General features: G+C 42.7%; 1 protein-coding gene across 2 annotated transcripts in view; it reads right to left on the reverse strand.

The window, feature by feature from the left end:
* The window catches only part of CABIN1 (calcineurin binding protein 1), a 331038-nt gene extending 318528 nt beyond the window's left edge, over window positions 1-12510 (reverse strand). The window contains exons 1-4 of one of the 2 annotated variants that reach the window (XM_089653220.1): window positions 12370-12510; window positions 4270-4320; window positions 4091-4183; window positions 3890-4003 (exon numbers count right to left, since the gene is read on the reverse strand). In XM_089653220.1, the coding sequence (XP_089509346.1) occupies window positions 3890-4003; window positions 4091-4183; window positions 4270-4272 (210 nt within the window). In that variant the 5' untranslated portion in view covers window positions 4273-4320; window positions 12370-12510. The remainder of the gene's footprint in view (window positions 1-3889; window positions 4004-4090; window positions 4184-4269; window positions 4321-12369) is intronic. The other variant, XM_089653219.1, reaches the window with a different exon arrangement.
* Window positions 12511-18246: the final 5736 nt, after the last annotated feature.

The following is an 18246-nucleotide window of genomic DNA, read 5'->3' on the forward strand; positions in this document are numbered from 1 at the left end:
GTCAGGGTCATTTAGCGCACCTCCCAGCCAGGGTCAGCTAGCGCTAGATTGCCAGCACACAATCACACTCATGCTATAGGTCACTGATCACCACCATTACTAGTATAATGTTTGTACGAATCAATATATTATAACTATACTAATGCCTCTCCAGTGTTCAGCCCCGTTCGCTGCCAGCACTAGCGTTTAGTCCCTCCGCTGTTTTTCACAGAAGATTTGTATCAATTGATTGTGGGCCAAAGCAATTACAGGCACAATAATACATCTCTGCCAACCCAAATTCATCTCTTGCCATATAATTCGCATGGGAACCTATCATGATTTCCGAATTTAAAACCTTTTTGGGCCTAAGCCTCAACATGGGCATTACAAAAAAGAATAGACTGCGGTCATATTGGTCCACAAACCCAATTCATCATATGCCCATGTTCCCTGCTGTTACATATATGCCCAACAAGGATCAGCAACGTACTGGTACTTCGCTGGACTTTGAGTGGTTATACCGGGATGATGCCTGCAGCTATAGGCATCATGCTGGTATCGTTTTTTCAGCTGGAGGTCGGCTTTAATGTAAAAGCACCCTCACCCAATGCTCACGTGCAAAGGCAAACTTAACCGTCAGTCCGTGTTGGTATGCAAACAGAGACTGCACCATGCATGTGAGGTACCACCATGAACGTCATATCAAGGGCATTAATTCTAGCACTAGACTTCCTGTGTAAATCTAAAATGCTAACCTGCAAGGGCTTTAATTTGTAGCCTATGGATATCAAAAATGTACGTAGTTTATCACAGTTGCACAGGCATGCGCAATTTTAAAGCATGTCATGTTTGGTATCCATTTACTCGGCATAACATCATCTTTCATATTTTATAAAACAATTGGGTAATATGTTGTGTTTTTGTGCATTAAAAATCAAAAAAGTTTTTGTTCCCAAAACATTTGCATTTGAAAAATCGCTGCGCAAATACTGTGTGACACAAAAAAATTGCAACAAACAATGTTTTATTCTGTAGGGCCTCTGCTTTAAAAAAAATATATAATTTGGGAAGTGGGGGGTTCAAGGTAATTTTATAGAAAAAAGAAAAAGAAAAAAAAGGTTTATCATGTAAACAAAAAGTGTCAGAAAAGGCTTGTTCTTCAAGTGGTTAGAAGAGTGGTTGATGTGTGGCACAAGCTTCTAATGTGGGCCCTGAAATGCCAGGATAGTAGAAGCATCCCCCCCAAATGACCTCTTTTTGGAAAGTAGACACTCCAAGGTATTTGATAAAGGGGCATGGCAAGTTTTTTGCAGATCTCATTTGTTGCCACAGGTTTTTGGAAAATGAAGAGAGAAAACAAAAATTTATTTTTTCTTTGTCTTTTCAAAACCATGTGACAAAAAAATTATATCTGAAAAATAATCACCGTGCCTCTGTGTTTGTACTATCCTAGCATTTAAGGGCCTTTGAAACTGTAATAGGTACTGAGGAAGTGATATGAGGATATATGGCCTTTGAAAGCCTGAGGTGGTCATTGGATTTTGGGGGTCTGTATATGGCTAGGCCAGGGCTTAAAATTTTGAGTCTAGACCTACTAGCCAGGCACAAACCTTAAGTTCCACCAGTTGCCCCAACCAACCTTGCCCAGGTCCACCTCCAACCCCACCCCTGTCCTGTCCCCCAACCCAAGACCTGCCCCCAACCACGCCCCCTTAAAGCTTATGAAATTAAATTTTCTTTAGAATAAAGAGTCCAAAATATAAAAAACTGCAATTATAACATAGCTTTATTATGTCAATTTAAAAACAAAAAAGACCGACAATTTTGAAAAAAACTATATTTGACTTTTTGCTATTAAACATGTCCAGTAAAAAAATTTTAAAAATCAAATAAATTTACACCAAATTGTATTCTGCTACATGTCCCAATACGTGTAAATTAATACGTGTAAGTTATAGCGTTTGCAAATGGCGGTAAAGATACTGGAATCTTTTTCTTTTAATTTTATTTTTACTAGTAATGGCGGCAATCAGCGACCTATAGCGGGACTGCGGCAGGCATTCTGACACTGGGGGGAACTGACTTGGTGCCACTGACATCCACAGTGACACCAATACAGTGATCAGTGGTAATAAAAAGCACTGTACTAATGGCACTGGGCAAGGGGTTAACATCTGGGGCGATCAAAGGGTTAACTGTGTGCTGCGTGTGTTTTATTGTGGGGCTGCGTGTGCTTTTAGTAGCCGGTGCTCCCCATCCCCAACGCAAAGATGGCCACCTCCAACCTAACGGATCTCGTGCACACCCTGCGACAGTGACCGATGCCCTCCTGCTTGGCGTGGCCTTCCTGCGCTCGATTCATCACCTCCCGCTCCAAGCTGCGGCTCAGTCACCAGCCTCAGGATTTATGAATGAAGCTCGGAGAGGAGGCTCTGCCCACCCAGCACACCTGACCCTCGCCAGACTGTGGGCAGGGGATGTGGTGGTGGTGGGAGATAGTGGGAGAAGGGGAGCTGTGCACCTGGAGGCACGCACCAAGCTCTCCTAGGGTGGAATGTTCTAGACTCTGCCTGTCTCCTGATAGCACACACTTGCCTCCACATTATTTCCACTCGCCAAATGCGAGCAGGCGAGTGGAAATTTCAAGGCCTGGGCTAGGCTACCAAAAAGTCTCACACATGTGGTATCCCCATACATAGGAGAAATAGCAGAATGTGTTTTGGGGGTGTTAGTCCACATATACCCAAGGCATGTGTGAGCAATATATAAATTAGGGGCAACTTTGTGTAAAAAATAAAAAAAAATTGAATTTTCCAAAAATTTGTGGCAAAAAATTAAATCTTCCATGGACTCAACATGCTCAGAAAATTTCTTGATGGTGTCTACTTTCCAAAAAGGGGTCATTTTGGGGGGAATGTACTGCCCTGGCATTTTAGTGCCTCATGAAATGTGAAAATGTAAATTCCAATATATATATACACCATAGTTTGTAGACGCTATAACTTTCATACAAACCAATTAAACTACAAATATTGGGATTTTATTTTTTACCAAAGACATGTAGCAGTATACATTGTGGCCTAAATTTATGACTAAATTTGAGTTTATTGTATATTTTTTATAACAGAAAGTAGAAAATACCTTTTTTTTTTTTTTTCAAGATTCATAGAAGTACAGCCAAAAAAGCTTTAGCTACAATTCTCCTTTACTATTCTCAAGGTTCGTGTCCCACCTCTCTCATCACTATTCTCGCCAGTATGACAACCTTGTACACACTCTTCTTAGCAATTTTACATTCTCCTAATATGTGTTTGCTTCACTCACTCTTTGTTGTCACTCTTTAGCCTTACTGGAGTAAACAGACTCTGGCATGACTGTATGCTAAAGACTGTAGCATGTAATTGTGATTCATGTGAACTTGAATATTTAAAGCCCAAGGGCAGAAGAGAGAGAAAAAAAACCTTAATTTCAATAACACAAGGGCACAGCGTGAAACCCAGGCCAGTGATACACCCACTTCAAAGTGTTTCACCCAATAAGGCAGGGGTCACCAAACTTTTCACACAAAGGGCCAGTTTACGGTCCTTCAGACTTTTGGGGGGCCAGGATTGTAGCCAGTGGGAGGTAGAAAATGTCCTGGGCCCAGCATTGGTAAAAATACATATGGCCTCAGGGTTGGTGGTCAGAAGCAGGAGGAGTAATGCCTCATCATTGGTATTAGTGGGATGAATAATGCCACATCACTGGTGTCAAGGCAGGAATTATGCCCCAATGTTGGTGTCAGAGAAAGAGTGCCCCAAGGGCCAGATAAAGGCTACCAATCAGTCACTTTCTGCCCTTGGTCCGCAGTTTGGAGACCACTGCAATAAGGGCTTAATCAAGGAGACAAATAGCAAAATATACTCACTTCCTGCAAGAGACGGGTGTCAAGCAGCAGGTGATAGGCCTGTGAAGACTCATCATAACGGTCAAGCTTCTGCAGGTCCAAGGCCTTGTGATAAAGTGCAAATGCCTCTGCTTCCTACAAACATAATTGATTAAAGTGATAAAGTTATAGGATGTATTGACTACACCAAGTACAGCACAAAAATTAATTCACTTTCATTACCTGTGCTTCCTTTGTCTGTGTTTTGTGACTTTTGAAAGTTTCTTCATGTTCTTCTTCCACTGCAGAAGTGGCATTTAAAGCAGCTATTCGGATCTAGCAGGAAAATAACACAAAACATAGGTGAGTGGTCTAACAAATATTCCACAATACTGGCATATTTGAAAAACAAACAGATTTACCATCTTGTAATATTCTTTCTTCAGCACTACTGCAGAAGACAGGAATCCATTCTGAAAGGAAAAATAAAGATATTGGATATGGATGAGTTAGTTACAAATATTACTCTTTTTGTAATTACCATAACAAGTAACAGAGAATCTCCCAGGAAACATAAAAACCTCCTATGTAGCATTGAAACACATTGCAACTTCTGTTTTCACTGGATGATTCTGACCCCATGCAAAGCAAAATCCAATTTCATAGCAAAACAGTTCATCATGGCTCAAGAATTGGTTTAAAGCATAAGGACTGAATCTACGAACACAATGGGGTTGATTTCATAAACTGGAGAGTGCAAAATCTTGTGCCACTGAGAGTGCAAAATCTTGTGCCATTGGTAGCCAATCTGCTTTGCAGTGTATGTGATGATTAATACACTGACCTTCTTTTCCTCTTGCAGCTTCTGCTGGCATCATTCTCCAGGCTGCTAGAAAGGTCCCAGGCTAAGTGCACTTGGTATCACTTTACCTGGACCAGGAGTGCACACTACAGAGGAAGCATCGGCTTAGGCGGCTCCTGCTCCCTCCGTGGCTGCCTGCTTCCTCCACTGCCGGCTCATTGTAGTCTGATGCCCTGGGATGGTGGGTCGGCAAGCCCAGATCGAAATCAAAGGATTGCCAACCCAGGGCATGTGCTTCCCTGGTTTAAGTTCACGGGCAACATCAGAGGGCTCCGAGGGCCACATGTGGCCCACAGGCCATGGGTTGAGCATCCCTTATCTAGCCTTTTCCTCTCCATCTATACTGTCCCTGGCCAGCTACTTTCATTCACTAGATTTTATTTTGCTCATGGAGGCTCAGCATCACATATGGTGTTGCTCTGCATGCAAGTGCTTTCTGCCTAGAAATGCCTATTGAGGCATTATGATATATGCATACCTTCACCCAAAAGCCAGCCCATTGCATGTATGAAAAGCTTTTTTTTTTTTTTAATAATAATAAACATGTTATACTTACCTACTTTGTGCAGTGGTCTCACACAGAGCAGCCCCGATCCTCCTCTTCTCAGCGCTCCTGGCCCCTCCCTTCAGCCAAGTGCCCCCACAGCAAGCAACTTGCTATGGGGGTACCAGAGCAGGATTCCTCCCGAGCCGATGCTCTGCGTGTCCATTCACTCACAGAGCGTCGGCTCAGTCCCACCCCGAGATGGGGGGCTATTGGCACAGAATGCATAAAGGTAAAACACCTTCAGCCTTTAGAACCATTTTAAGTCTGAGGGCCCCCCAGAGGAGTACTGAGGTAGGATGATGTTATGTTTTCAGGAAGCTATGTACAATTTCCTACCATCCCCTCCCACCAGCCATGATCAGAATGCATTTCATAGTCGCACAAAGACCATTTAAAATAAGTCAGGTACTGAAAATGGAAAGATTTTATTTCTAAATTTTATTAGAATGTTGGCAAGAGGGGAGGGAGGAATTAAGGTTAATGAAGACTAACTGATGCTGTGCTACTCAATAAAAGTATTATAAATACACCCGCAAATTCACCTGGTTCCTTCGATCGATCTATGGCTGGCTCCAGGTGAACTGGACTCCCAATACAAACTGCTTACAAGCCTCTAACATTGCTTTGACCTACTCTGATGTTTACAATATGTCAGATGAAATCATTTTTATCTCTTGCTGCATTGCATTGGAACGTATATTGGAACTGGAGATTCTCAGTATATGGTTTTATTCAAGTCAGCGGTGTGCAGGTGTTTCCTGAGCTAAAGAGCATTTTGTCAGACGAGCTGTAAACACTAGTGAAGGTCAGGCAGCACTGCGAAGGTAAGTTGCTGGAGGTGTGGGGGGGAGTGCAGTGTACCTTAAAAGGGTTGGGGAATGGGGTGAGTTAGATAGATTTCTGTAAAAGAGTTAGGTGGCATTCAGCACTTTTGTACACGGTCGTACACTGTGGTTCCCTATACCATAGTGCATGGCGGGGTGGGGAGCGTGGGGCAAGGGCATCAGAGTTAAATGGGTGCACGGGAAAGCATTCTTGTACGTGTTTTCAATGAAAATGGATTGCTTTTCAGATGTGTAAACCGTGTATTAACAAGAAATCCCCACTGACTTGTATACATTCTTTTTAAAGAAATACAGCCAAAGCTCTTTTGGTTATACTTCTCCTGTGGATCACAGGAGTGCAGTTTAATTTGGGGGGGCAGAGCAGACAGCAGTGACTGACAGTCACCACGCTCTGCTCAGAGCAAGAGTGAGAACTCAGCGATCAGTGGTCATGTGATAGAGTCGGCGAAGGGAATGATGCTGCATCCACCTAGGTAAGTATAACTGGGGAAAAAAAAAAAAGAAAGCCCATACTTCTCTTTTAATCACTAGTCATACAAGGAAAGTGGCCATAAACAGTATATACACTGCAAATAAAGCTACATATATGGCGTTCCCGATATTGACTAAAGGGCTCACCCAATATCCCCCCATCCCTGGCATCCCCTACTGCCTTATGTCACATGACCAGTACAAAAGGCACAAGGAAAGTCTGGAATAGAAGACACTGATTAGTGTTCTGTATAGAGTAGGAGATAGGTCAGCATCCCAAATCTGATTGCAACCTGCACTGTAAATCTCTCCTGGCAAACTCACCTCTTTTCCCAACCATCTCCATTCACATCCCACTTACAATGCACTCCTATCAGCCACCTCCACTGAACTTAGCCCCAGCTCAGACCGCTTCTCTCACCAGTAATGCAAAAGTAACAATACACGCATGTGAACATTGCTCCATACGATCCAGTGTGAGTCAAACAATGCATTCCCGGTTTCTCAAAAAGGCTTCACAAATGCATGTCAGGAAAACACAAGACATTGGTGTACACAAATAAATAGGCACTGACCACACAACAAGACCATTAAAATGTACAGCACAGCAGAAGTAAAGGATATGCACTGCTAACTGTCTTCTCAGCAAATAACCTGTTGATTGTTTCAAGGCCTTACAAACTTTCTTACCTGCACCTTGTGGTTTTTATCTGTATAAGATCATGCAGTTTCATGATGTCATTTATAGCCCTGTATGCACAGCCTATAATAGAGTAAATCTTCACAATCCAGAGTCAGAAGTTTATGTTTTGTGTTCAAACATGAGGAATGCTGTATACAGTGCCTTGAAAAAGTATTCATACCCGTTGAAATTTTCCACATTTTGTCATGTTACAACCAAAACCGTAAATGTATTTTATTGGGATTTTATGTGATAGACCAACACAAAGTGGCACATAATTGTGAAGTGGAAGGAAAATGATAAATGGTTTTCAAACATTTTTTACAAATAAATATCTGAAAAGTGTGGCATGCATTTGTATTCAGCCCCCCGAGTCAATACTTTGTAGAACCACCTTTCACTGCAATTACAGCTGCAAGTCTTTTTGGGGATGTCTCTACCAGCTTTGCAAAATAGCTCAAGCTCTGTCAGATTGGATGGAGAGTGTCTGTGAACAGCAATTTTCAAGTCTTGCCACAGATTCTCAATTGGATTTAGGTCTGGACTTTGACTGGGCCATTCTAACACATGAATATGCTTTGCTCTAAAACATTCCATTGTAGCTCTGGCTGTATGTTTAGGGTCGTTGTCCGCTGAAAGGTGAACCTCCACCCCAGTCTCAAGTCTTTTGCAGACTCGTAACAGTTTTCTTCTAAGATTGCCCTGTATTTGGTTCCATCCATATTCCCATCAACTCTGACCAGCTTCCCTGTTCTGCTGAAGAAAAGCATCCCCACAACATGATTCTGCCACCACGTTTCACTCACATGGCTTCTCGCAAACCTCAAATGGGACTTCTTATGGATTTCTTCTTGCCACTCTTCCATAAAGGCCAGATTTGTGGAGTGCACGACTAATAGTTGTCCAGTGGACAGATTCTCCCACCTGAGCTGTGGATCTCTGCAGCTCCTCCAGAGTTACCATGGGGCTCTTGGCAGCTTCTCTGGTAATGCTCTCCTTGCCCGACCTGTCAGTTTAGGTGGACGGCCATGTCTTGGTAGGTTTGCAGTTGTGCCATACTCTTTCCATTTTCGGATGATGGATTGAACAGTGCTCCGTGAAATGTTCAAAGCTTGGGATATTTTGTTATAACCTAACCCTGCTTTAAACTTCTTCACAATTTTATCCCTGGTGTGTTTCTTGGCTTTCATGTTGCTGTTTGTTCACTAATGTTCTCTAACAAACTTCTGAGGGCTTCACAGAACAGCTGTATTTATACTGGGATTAAATTACACACAGGTGGACTCTAGTTACTAATTAGGTGACTTCTGAAGGCAATTGGTTCCACTAGATTTTAGTTAGGGTTATCAAATGTACACCATACTTTTCAGATATTTATTTGTAAACATTTTTGAAAACCGTTTATCATTTTCCTTCCACTTCACAATTATGTGCCATTTTGTGTTGGTCTATCACATACAATTTCAATAAAATACATTTACTTTTTTGGTTGTAACATGACAAAATGTGAAAAATTTCAAGGGGTATAAATACTTTTTCTAGGCACTGAAACAATGCACAACCGCTGTCTGTGGTCTAAGATCTGACACTTCCTGTGAAAAAACTATATATCGAACAACCTTGGAGTCTTTCAGCCTAGTGTTTTGCAGGTGTGCGCTGCATAGAGATTAGATCTGAAACATGCACAAGCAGGCGTTGTATTGCAGGGAAGGGATGTGTTTTCATCACATTAGCACTTCCACATTTGTGATGCAACCCAGAGGAAATGACTAGGCCTTGATTGGATGCTGCATGGCCCTGAGCAAGGTGTTGCCTGTCCCTTTTTGTAAATAGAGACAAGCTAGATGAATGAATGCATGGACATTGGAGAATCAATCAGCCATGACACTACAGCCAGAACACGTTAACCCTTCATTATAAGGTAAGGCAAACAAATCACACAAGGAACATAACTACACTTATAAAGCCTCATGCACAATGGATGTTTTTTCAGCTGCTCCTAGGGGCGTCTGTCCTTTTTTGCTGCCTCTAAACTGCCCTGCATGTTATCCTATGTGTCCATGCACACATAAGCTTTTAGAGGAGTTTAGTAGCAGGAGAGTTTAGAGCCAGGCAAAAAAAAAACCTACTGCTACTGCACCCAGGAGCAGCAGCATTTTGGCAGAAAAACTGATTGATGCCTGTTAACGCTAGGCACGTTTAGCGCTTGAGTGTTAATTATTTCAATGACCAGAATAAATTACCATTCTGACCAATGAAATTAGTTAACACCCAAATGCTTGACGCGCCTAAACACATTGCACATTTTTACAAGCGTCAGGTGTTTTTTCTGTCAAAACGATGCTGCCAGGAGGAGAGCCTTCAAAGAGAGTTCGCAAAACGATCTGTGCACATGAGGCCTAACAGGTGGGTACATAGAAAGATAGGGAAGCAATGTATTTCAAGGGAGCAGATGTTTCATCTGTGGGCATGCCCTACAATCCTTCACTACCGGTTCAATCTAACAAAGAACTATACTTGGCTGGGACTACCAACAATACAGCCATGTAACCTCACTCTAAAATCCACGGAGTCACTCTTGTTTTCACCCCTCTCACCGTATCGATGCAAAAAAAAATAAAAATTACCGTTTAGGCTGCTTTCACATTGATGTGTTTTTGATGCTTTTCTTGTGTGTTTTCTGACTCCCAGCATGCACCGCTGAAACATGGACTCAAAAAAAACCATACTAAAAATGCAACCACAGTGCATTTTTGATGCATATTCCATTCCTTTCAATGGGAAGTTGCGTTTTTGGTGCTGTTTTGAAAAGTACACCAAAGATGCATGTGGAACGTTTCAAAAACACACTGCACCTGCAGCACCATGGTGCGAAGAGTCCTATAGGATTTCAAAAGCAAATATTTTTATTGCATTTTTCTTGCGTTTTAGCAAGGTAAAAACAAAGCAAAGGCACATCAGTGTGAAAGCAGCCTAAGTCCTCATGCACACTGGACATTTTTTACAGCTACTGTTTTTTGCTTTTGACTTTTTTTTCTACAGCCAGTAAACTCCAAAGCATGTTATCCTATGTGTCCATGTACACATAGACTGTAATCAGCGTTTTTTGGCAGGTGCGTTTTTTGGCCGGAAAAAAACCCAGAACCAGTGGGTTTCTAGGAGTTTTTTAGCTGTAAAAACGCTCTAATGCTGAAAAACGCAGTAAATTGTGGTACATTGCGGTAAACCGGCGGTTTTGGACTTTTTTTTAAAAATAAATTATTTTTAAAAAACGCTAAAAAATGCGAATGCAAAAAAAGCGCCAAAATGCCACAAAATGCTAATAACGCTGAAAAAACTCAAGTTTTTAATGTGACTTTGCACAGCTAACTTTATCAGCATTATTAAAACGTCCCGTGTGCATGGAGCCTTATACTTCTCATTTGTTGGAGGCCATTTATGATTGGTGGTGCACAATGACAGCTTTCTGGGGGGATAGCTCAGGCCGGTTCAGACTAAGAGCCCAACACACGTAAGCTCATCCCTACTAATTACCAAATACTGTATTATCAGTGCTATGGATAATACACTGACAGTACTAATGACTATATTCTGTATCATCAGTGCTATGGACAATACACTGAAAGTCCTAATGACTAAAAAAGCCATAAGAAGTCCTGTTTGCAGTTTGCGAGAAGTCATGTGGGGGACACAGCAAACATGTGGAAGAAGGTGCTCTGGTCATATGAGACCAAAATTGAACTTTTTGGCCTAAAAGCAAAATGCTATGTGTGACAGAAAACTAACACTGCACATCACCCTGAACACACCATCCCCACCGTGAAACATGGTGGTGGTAGCATCATGTTGTGGGGATGATTTTCTTCAGCAGGGACAGGGAAGCTGGTCAGAGTTGATGGGAAGATGGATGGAGCCAAATACAGGGCAATCTTAGAAGAAAACCTGTTAGTCTGCAAAAGACTTGAGACTGGGGTGGAGGTTCACATTCCAACAGGACAACGACCCTAAACATACAACCAGAGGTACAATGGAATGGTTTAGATCAAAGCATATTCATGTGTTAGAATGGCCCAGTCAAAATCCAGACCTAAATCCAATTGAGAATCTGTGGCAAGACTTGAAAATTGCTGTTCACAGACGCTCTCCATCCAATCTGATGGAGATTGAGGTACGTTTCAAAGAAGAATGGGCAAAAATTTCACTCTCTAGATGTGCAAAGCTGGTAAGAGGCATACCCATAAAGATTTGCAGCTGTAATTGCAGTGAAAGGTGGTTCTACAAAGTATTGACTCAGGGGGGCTGAATACAAATGCACGCCACACTTTTCACATGTTTATTTGTAAAAATGTTTGAAAACCATTTATCATTTTCCTTCAGCTTCACAATTATGTGCCACTTTGTGTTTTTCTATCACATAAAATCCCAATAAAATACATTTTTGGTTGTAACATGACAAAATATTGGAAATTTCAAGGGGTATGAATATCAGTGCTATGGACAATACACTGACAGTCCTAGTGACTATACACTGTAATATCAGTGCTATGGCAATACACTGACGGTCTTAGTGACTATACACTGTATCATCAGTGCTATGGACAATACACTGACAGTCCTAATGACTATATAATCTATTGTTAATGGTATGGACAATACACTGACAGTCCTAGTGACTATACACTGTAATATCAGTGCTATGGACAATACACTGACAGTCCTAATGAATCTGTTCTGTCAGGATTACTTCTACCACCAACACTGATGACTATACACTGACAGTGTGAATGATACCAATTGCCTCCATATCTCCAGTGATGACAGCAAGGACACAATCATTAGGACAGTCCAGGGGTCCCATGGGGAATAGAAGGCAGCCAAGACTCTGGAGGAGGTGAGAATAATGAACACATATCTCTATGTTCTATCTAAGCTGCATTCAGACAGGTCTTTGTCAGAAGACTGCAGCCAATCAGAGCCCTTCAATAAGCGCCAGTCATTTAGAGCCCCGGGCCTGGCTCACTCATCCTTTTCTCCTATACACCTCCGTCCACGAGGGCCGGTGCACTATAGTGTTCGCTTATATGTCCTGCACGGGGGAATTACCGGGAAACTCACCTATGGTCACCACGGCAACCACCTCCAGCGCCCATCCACAAGGGACCACAATCACCCAGCACTATCACCGGCAGCCGTAGGCTAACATCAGGCCAATACGGAGCCAATCACATGATCCCTCTTTGCAAACACGCCCACTAGAGCAGCGTGCCCGAAGACACATTGCTACTCCCGGTGTCTGAGGAAAGAGGGCGTACTGAAGTTAGCGCCCTGCGTGCTCGCTCCCGACATTCAGAGCCAACGCTGCGCATGTGCAATGCTCTCTACCACTGGCTTGGTGCTATGTACATGTGTACCATAACCAATTAATAAAATTGAAAAGTGAAATGTCATCTTCAACGCGTCCTGTTACCCATGCACAGCTCCACGCTCAACTAATTGATTGCCATGGTAGTTGACCAGCAGAAGATTTACCCTCTTTCCTGGCCAGGCCATTTTTTGCTATGCGGTATTGCATTACTTTGACAATTGCACGGTCATGAAACGCTGTACATAAATGTCATTCTTTTGCCACAAATGGTATTTGATCACCACTGTTTTTTTTATTTTTTTTGTGCTATAAACAAAAAAGCGTGACAATTTAAAAAATTATTTTTTTTACTTTCTGCTATAAAACATATCCAATAAAAATATGTAGAACATCTAATTTCTTTATAAATTTAAGGCCACAATGTATTCTGTTACATCTCTTTGGTAAAAAATCCCAATAAGTGTATATTGATTGGTTTGCGCAAAAGTTATAGCATCTACAAACTATGGTATACTGTAAACAAGATTGACACAATTCGCAAGGACATCGCCGCAACTCACATGCCCTCTCAACCCGTTCCCTCTCACACAGCTACCCCCTCATCCCCCCTCTCCCTCGACATAACCCGCAGGTTAACCCGCTGCTCAAACTCCCTCTAACCCCCTTCCCCCTCACTCAGCTACCCCCTCTTCACCCCTCTCCCACGGCCCCACCACTGCTCTGACCTCCTCTTCCACCCCACCCTACATTCCTCATACTGAAGCCCCCCCAACACTTCACACCTTTGACCTTACTACCATTGAGGAAGTCTCCAAGATCCTCTCTGATGCCCGCCTCAACACCTGCCCCCTTGACCCTATCCCCTCAAAACTCCTACGACCTCCCTCCCCCTCCATCCTACGCTCCCTCACCCACATCTTTAATCTCTCCCTCTCCCCTGGCACTTTCCCCTCCCCTCTGAAACATGCACACATCACCCCCATACTTAAAAAGCCCTCCCTGGACCCCACTGACCCAAACAACCTCAGACCCATCTCCCTGCTCCCATTTACATCCAAACTCCTTGAGCGCCTAGTCTACACCCGCCTATGCTCTCACCTCAACGACAACAACCTCCTCGACCCCCTACAGTCCGGCTTCCGTCCCCTACACTCCACCAAAACTGCCTTACTCAAACTCTGCACACGTGTATACTGGGACTTTGCAGTTTTTCTTTTACAGTATCTCTTGCAACTGTCCACTCTTCTTTCAAACAGGAGGAGAAAGCTGAGAAGAGTGGAAAGCTAGTTCAGTCAATGGGGTCTGGCTGCAGACTGGAGCTCCACTTTCAACAGAAAACATGTGACCTTCAGTCCACTTTTTTTTTAATGAACTTTAATGTAACAAAAAAATGACTGCAGACTGGAACGCCACTTGACAGGAAACATGACCTCCACTCAAACTTTTGTTAAATAAACATTATTTTTTAAATAATTTTTTTTTTATTGCTTTTATACAAGGGATCAAGCAACGTATACAACATTAAACATAGGTCCAGACAAGGTACAAAAATGGGGTAAGGAAGCCTGAGACTAAATTTTAAATGAACTTTAAAGCAGAACATCAGCCTCTTTTTTTTTAAAGTTGCTACTTCCTACTCAGATTGCCTAGGTGAATGACGTAGGGTATGATAGCAATGACTCCTGGGATATCTTCATCACCAAACCCTAGAGTCTTCAGGTAGCCTTTTTGCTTTTCTGTCAAGGGTTCCACGTTTGAGAGGGCACAGCAGGGCAGGGGAGGAGGGCAGAGAGGCATGCCCAGATATTATGGATCAGCTTTGAGAGGGCAGAGCGGGAAAGGAGAGAACAGACGCGTCACAGGCTATGGATCTCTTTGAAAGGATAGAGGAGGGGAAAGAGAGTTGCCCAGTCCATGAGAAGGTAGAGAAATGATCCTCTGATGGCCCGATAGCACTGACAGTGCGAGCACCACAAAAAATAAGGAGCAGGAATCATCACCGGGGTAGGGGGCAGCAGGGAGTGCACCGGCTAGGGACAAGTGCAATGCTGTCTGCATGACAGCTCCAGAACCAGTCAGGGTAGTTCACTGATGGCATAGGAGATCGCTACACCTTTAAGTAATCAGAACTGCTGGTAACAATTTTTTTTTTGTGTGTGTTTGTGTGTGTTTTGTATATTCCGTAGGAAACAGCCACTGGCTTCACTTGCCCTTACATAACATGACTGCCTACATGGCACAAATGACCAGTGTGCTATTAAGGCCCCATGTACACGGGACACTTCTGAACGATGGAAACTGACTGCTGGAAAACGTAGGTCAAAACGTCTGTTTAGCCACGTTTGCATAACGTGTTTATGCATGTTTGCATTTAGAAGCATTTTTTTAAAGATAAGCACAGAAGAACCTCCCAAATGCCCAGAATGCACTGAAGAGTGGTACATTATTAACTATTTCAGACTGTTTCAGAGAAATACACAGAGTAGAAGCAGAGAGAGCAGTATGTATTGAGATTAGCTTAGGTGGGAGTTGCTCATTAACATTTCTTTTGTTTCCAAGGGTGGGAAGGTGTCTGGTGGAGTGGGTCATTAAGGCCACCTGGCAGGGGGTCTTCATGAGGAATTTGAGGTGTGAATGGTCATTAACATATCTTTTGTTCCAAGGGTGGGAGAGGTCTAAGGTGTGAATTGTTCATTACAATGTGTGACAAGCTTAGTAGGAACATCCTGTGTTCAGTGTTTTGTCCATTTGAAAACGCTTTGCATGCATTTTTCATGATGAAAAAAAGGCTCTGGACAGCACTGGGAACTGGAAGAGTTAAAAAAAAATTTTCAGACACAAACGCTTATAAACACGGTTTGCCACGTTTACAAGAATTTTGCATCTGAAACGCTGATAAAATCGACTGCTGAACGCAAGTTTTCTGCATTCAAAAAAACAACTGTAAACGAAGATGTGTACATGGACACATAGGAAAACATTAGGGCGAGTTCAGGGGCTGAAAAAAAGCTGAACAGGTCCTAAACGCGAGTTTATTAGCTGCAGTGTACATGAGCCCTGAATGATTACATGGAAAATATAGCTTGCATAAAAAAAAAATAAAATCCCCAATTGTCATCACCAATATCTGTGGCTGCTGCAGAGAGGCAAGTTACCCAAGGACCCCTCAGGATGCAATTTCATGAGTAGGGGTGCAATTTTATGCAGAAAGCTTTACAGAGGGGACTACTTACTTCTGGCTTTGAACTCTTTGGGCCATGTGGGAGTCAGACTCTCAGGGCTTGCTGGTACCCACTGCAGAAGTAGAAGGTGGGATTCCTTCAGCCTCTACCTTAACCTCCTTTGTTGAGGTTGTACACTCTGGTGTGCTATGGCTATTCTAAATTATGGTGTCAAGTGCAGAGCTGAAGAGACAATATCCCTCTAAGGCCAAATGAGGGCTTATCCTATCCTCTATCCTTGGATAGAACATCATCATATCAACTTCACAGCCTGTAGGCTCTGTGCACCAGTTTACATATCTATGCAAGATACAAGTTTAGATGCTTATAACAAGCAATCACAACTGAAGCAGAAGGCTCAAGAAATTAGTTCTATCCACACTATAAAAATGGGGGCCTATCACAGCAACAGAATGATCCCTTTTAAGAGAATAAATCCTTTCTGACACAATTTGACAGATTAGAGTCGCTACGATATAGGGTCTGGGATTAAAAATCCCATTTCAGTCTTTGCAGATGAGACCAAGCTGTGCAGTGGAATAACGTCCTTACAGGTGGTCTCCAATTTACAAGCCGACCTCAATGCACTGTTTAATTGGGCAACTATGTGGCAAATGAGGTTTAATGTTGATAAATGTAAAGTTATGCATTTGGGGGCTAAGAATATGCATACATCATACATGCTAGGGGTGTACAACTGGGGGAATCAATGGTGGAGAAGGATCTGGGAGTTCTGGTAGATCACAAGCTTAATAATGGCATGCAATGCCAAGCTGCACTTTCTAAAGATAGTAAAATCCTCTCTTGTATTAAAGGACTGCAGAGAGAGGGATATCATTTTACCCCGGTACAAATCATTAGTAATACCTCATCTGGAATATGCAGTTCAGTTTTGGGCACCAATTCACAGAAAGAACATTGGGGAACTGGATAAAGTACAGAGAAGGGCATCCAAACTGATAAGAGGAGCACAGTTATGAGGAAACTGAATTTATTCTCTCTTGAGAAGAGGAGATTAAGGGGGGATATGATGAACATGTATAAATACATCAGAGGTTCATATAGTGAACTCGGTGTAGAGTTATTCACCCTGAGGTTATCACAGAGGACAAGGGGGGACACTTTACGTCTGGAGGAAAAGAAATATAATCTCCAAAATAAGCAAAGGTTGCTTCACAGTAAGTTGTGAAAATGTGGAATAGATTCCCTCAAGAGCTGGTCCTGGCCAGTTCAGTGGATTGCTTTAAAAAAGGCCTGGATTCTTTCTTGGATACACAGAATATAACTGGTTACTAACATTTATAAGTAAAGTTGATCCATGGAATATTCGATTGCCTCTCGGGGAATCAGGAAGGAATTTTTACCCCTGCAGGAGCAAATTGGATCATGCTTTGCTGGGTTTTTTGCCTTCCCCTTGGATCAACTGTGGATGTAGGATTTAAATTTTTTTGTTTCTTTAATGGTCGAACTGGATGGATTTTTGTCTTTTTTCAGCCAGAGTAGCTATGTAACTATGTAACATAGGATAGAGGGCAAAACCAGTCAGTTTGAATTGAGGAATTCTAGCTCCCTGTCAGTAGAATCTTGAAAGATGAGAACACTTCAGGCTGGTTGTGTTCCTGTTTACAGTAGGCAACTACTGGACTCACAATGGGAACAAACCATGGTTTAATACATTTCCTAGCAAAGGGTAAAAGCGCCAACACACACTCAGGTGGGGACCATGACCCTTCAATGTGCTTTCATTCGCAGAGAGGAATTCCTCAAATATTGGGAATAGTGGAAAGGTTTTACAGCTGTAGGATGCCTGCAGAACCAAGGCAGGGGATAACAGCTTAATCCTCCAAATGTAGCATAGAATGAACTTTAACAATAAGATCCAAAATGACCCCTTGAAAAAGGCAAGAGATCGTGGTGCCCATCTCTTCAAAGACAGATTGCTGTGACTCCAAATCAGTCAAAAGATGGTTACAGAGACCAGTGGGCAGGTCTGATCTACAGGCTCAGAAGTGCAAAAGAGACTCTGCAGGAGATAGTGCTGAAGTGCTATTAGAGCATCAGCGGGCAGGGTGCCCATAAAGTCCTGAGTGGAAGTCCCTGACAATAGGGAAGGAGACTCCGCCCTGATGTAGGTGCCCGTTCTTTCTGAGGACACTCAGAATCAGTAGGGGCGGAAGCGCTGAGGTTAACCATAGCAGGGAGATTTAACCACTAGCCTACAGGGCACTTCTACCCCCTTCCTGCCCAGGCCAATTTTCAGCTTTCAGCGCTGTCACACTTTGCCCTGATGATCAGTGTACATGTCCCCTCTGAGGAAGGTCGATCACCGGCTCTCCTCTCCTCTCGAGCTGTCAGCATGACAGCTCAAGTGGAGAGAAATGCAGATAACTGGCATTTCCCTATTTA

The sequence above is a fragment of the Staurois parvus genome, unplaced genomic scaffold (genome assembly GCF_062004578.1).
Source record: "Staurois parvus isolate SC_StPar_1 unplaced genomic scaffold, SC_StPar_1.0 ptg000704l, whole genome shotgun sequence".
NCBI classification, from domain to species: Eukaryota; Metazoa; Chordata; class Amphibia; order Anura; family Ranidae; genus Staurois; species Staurois parvus.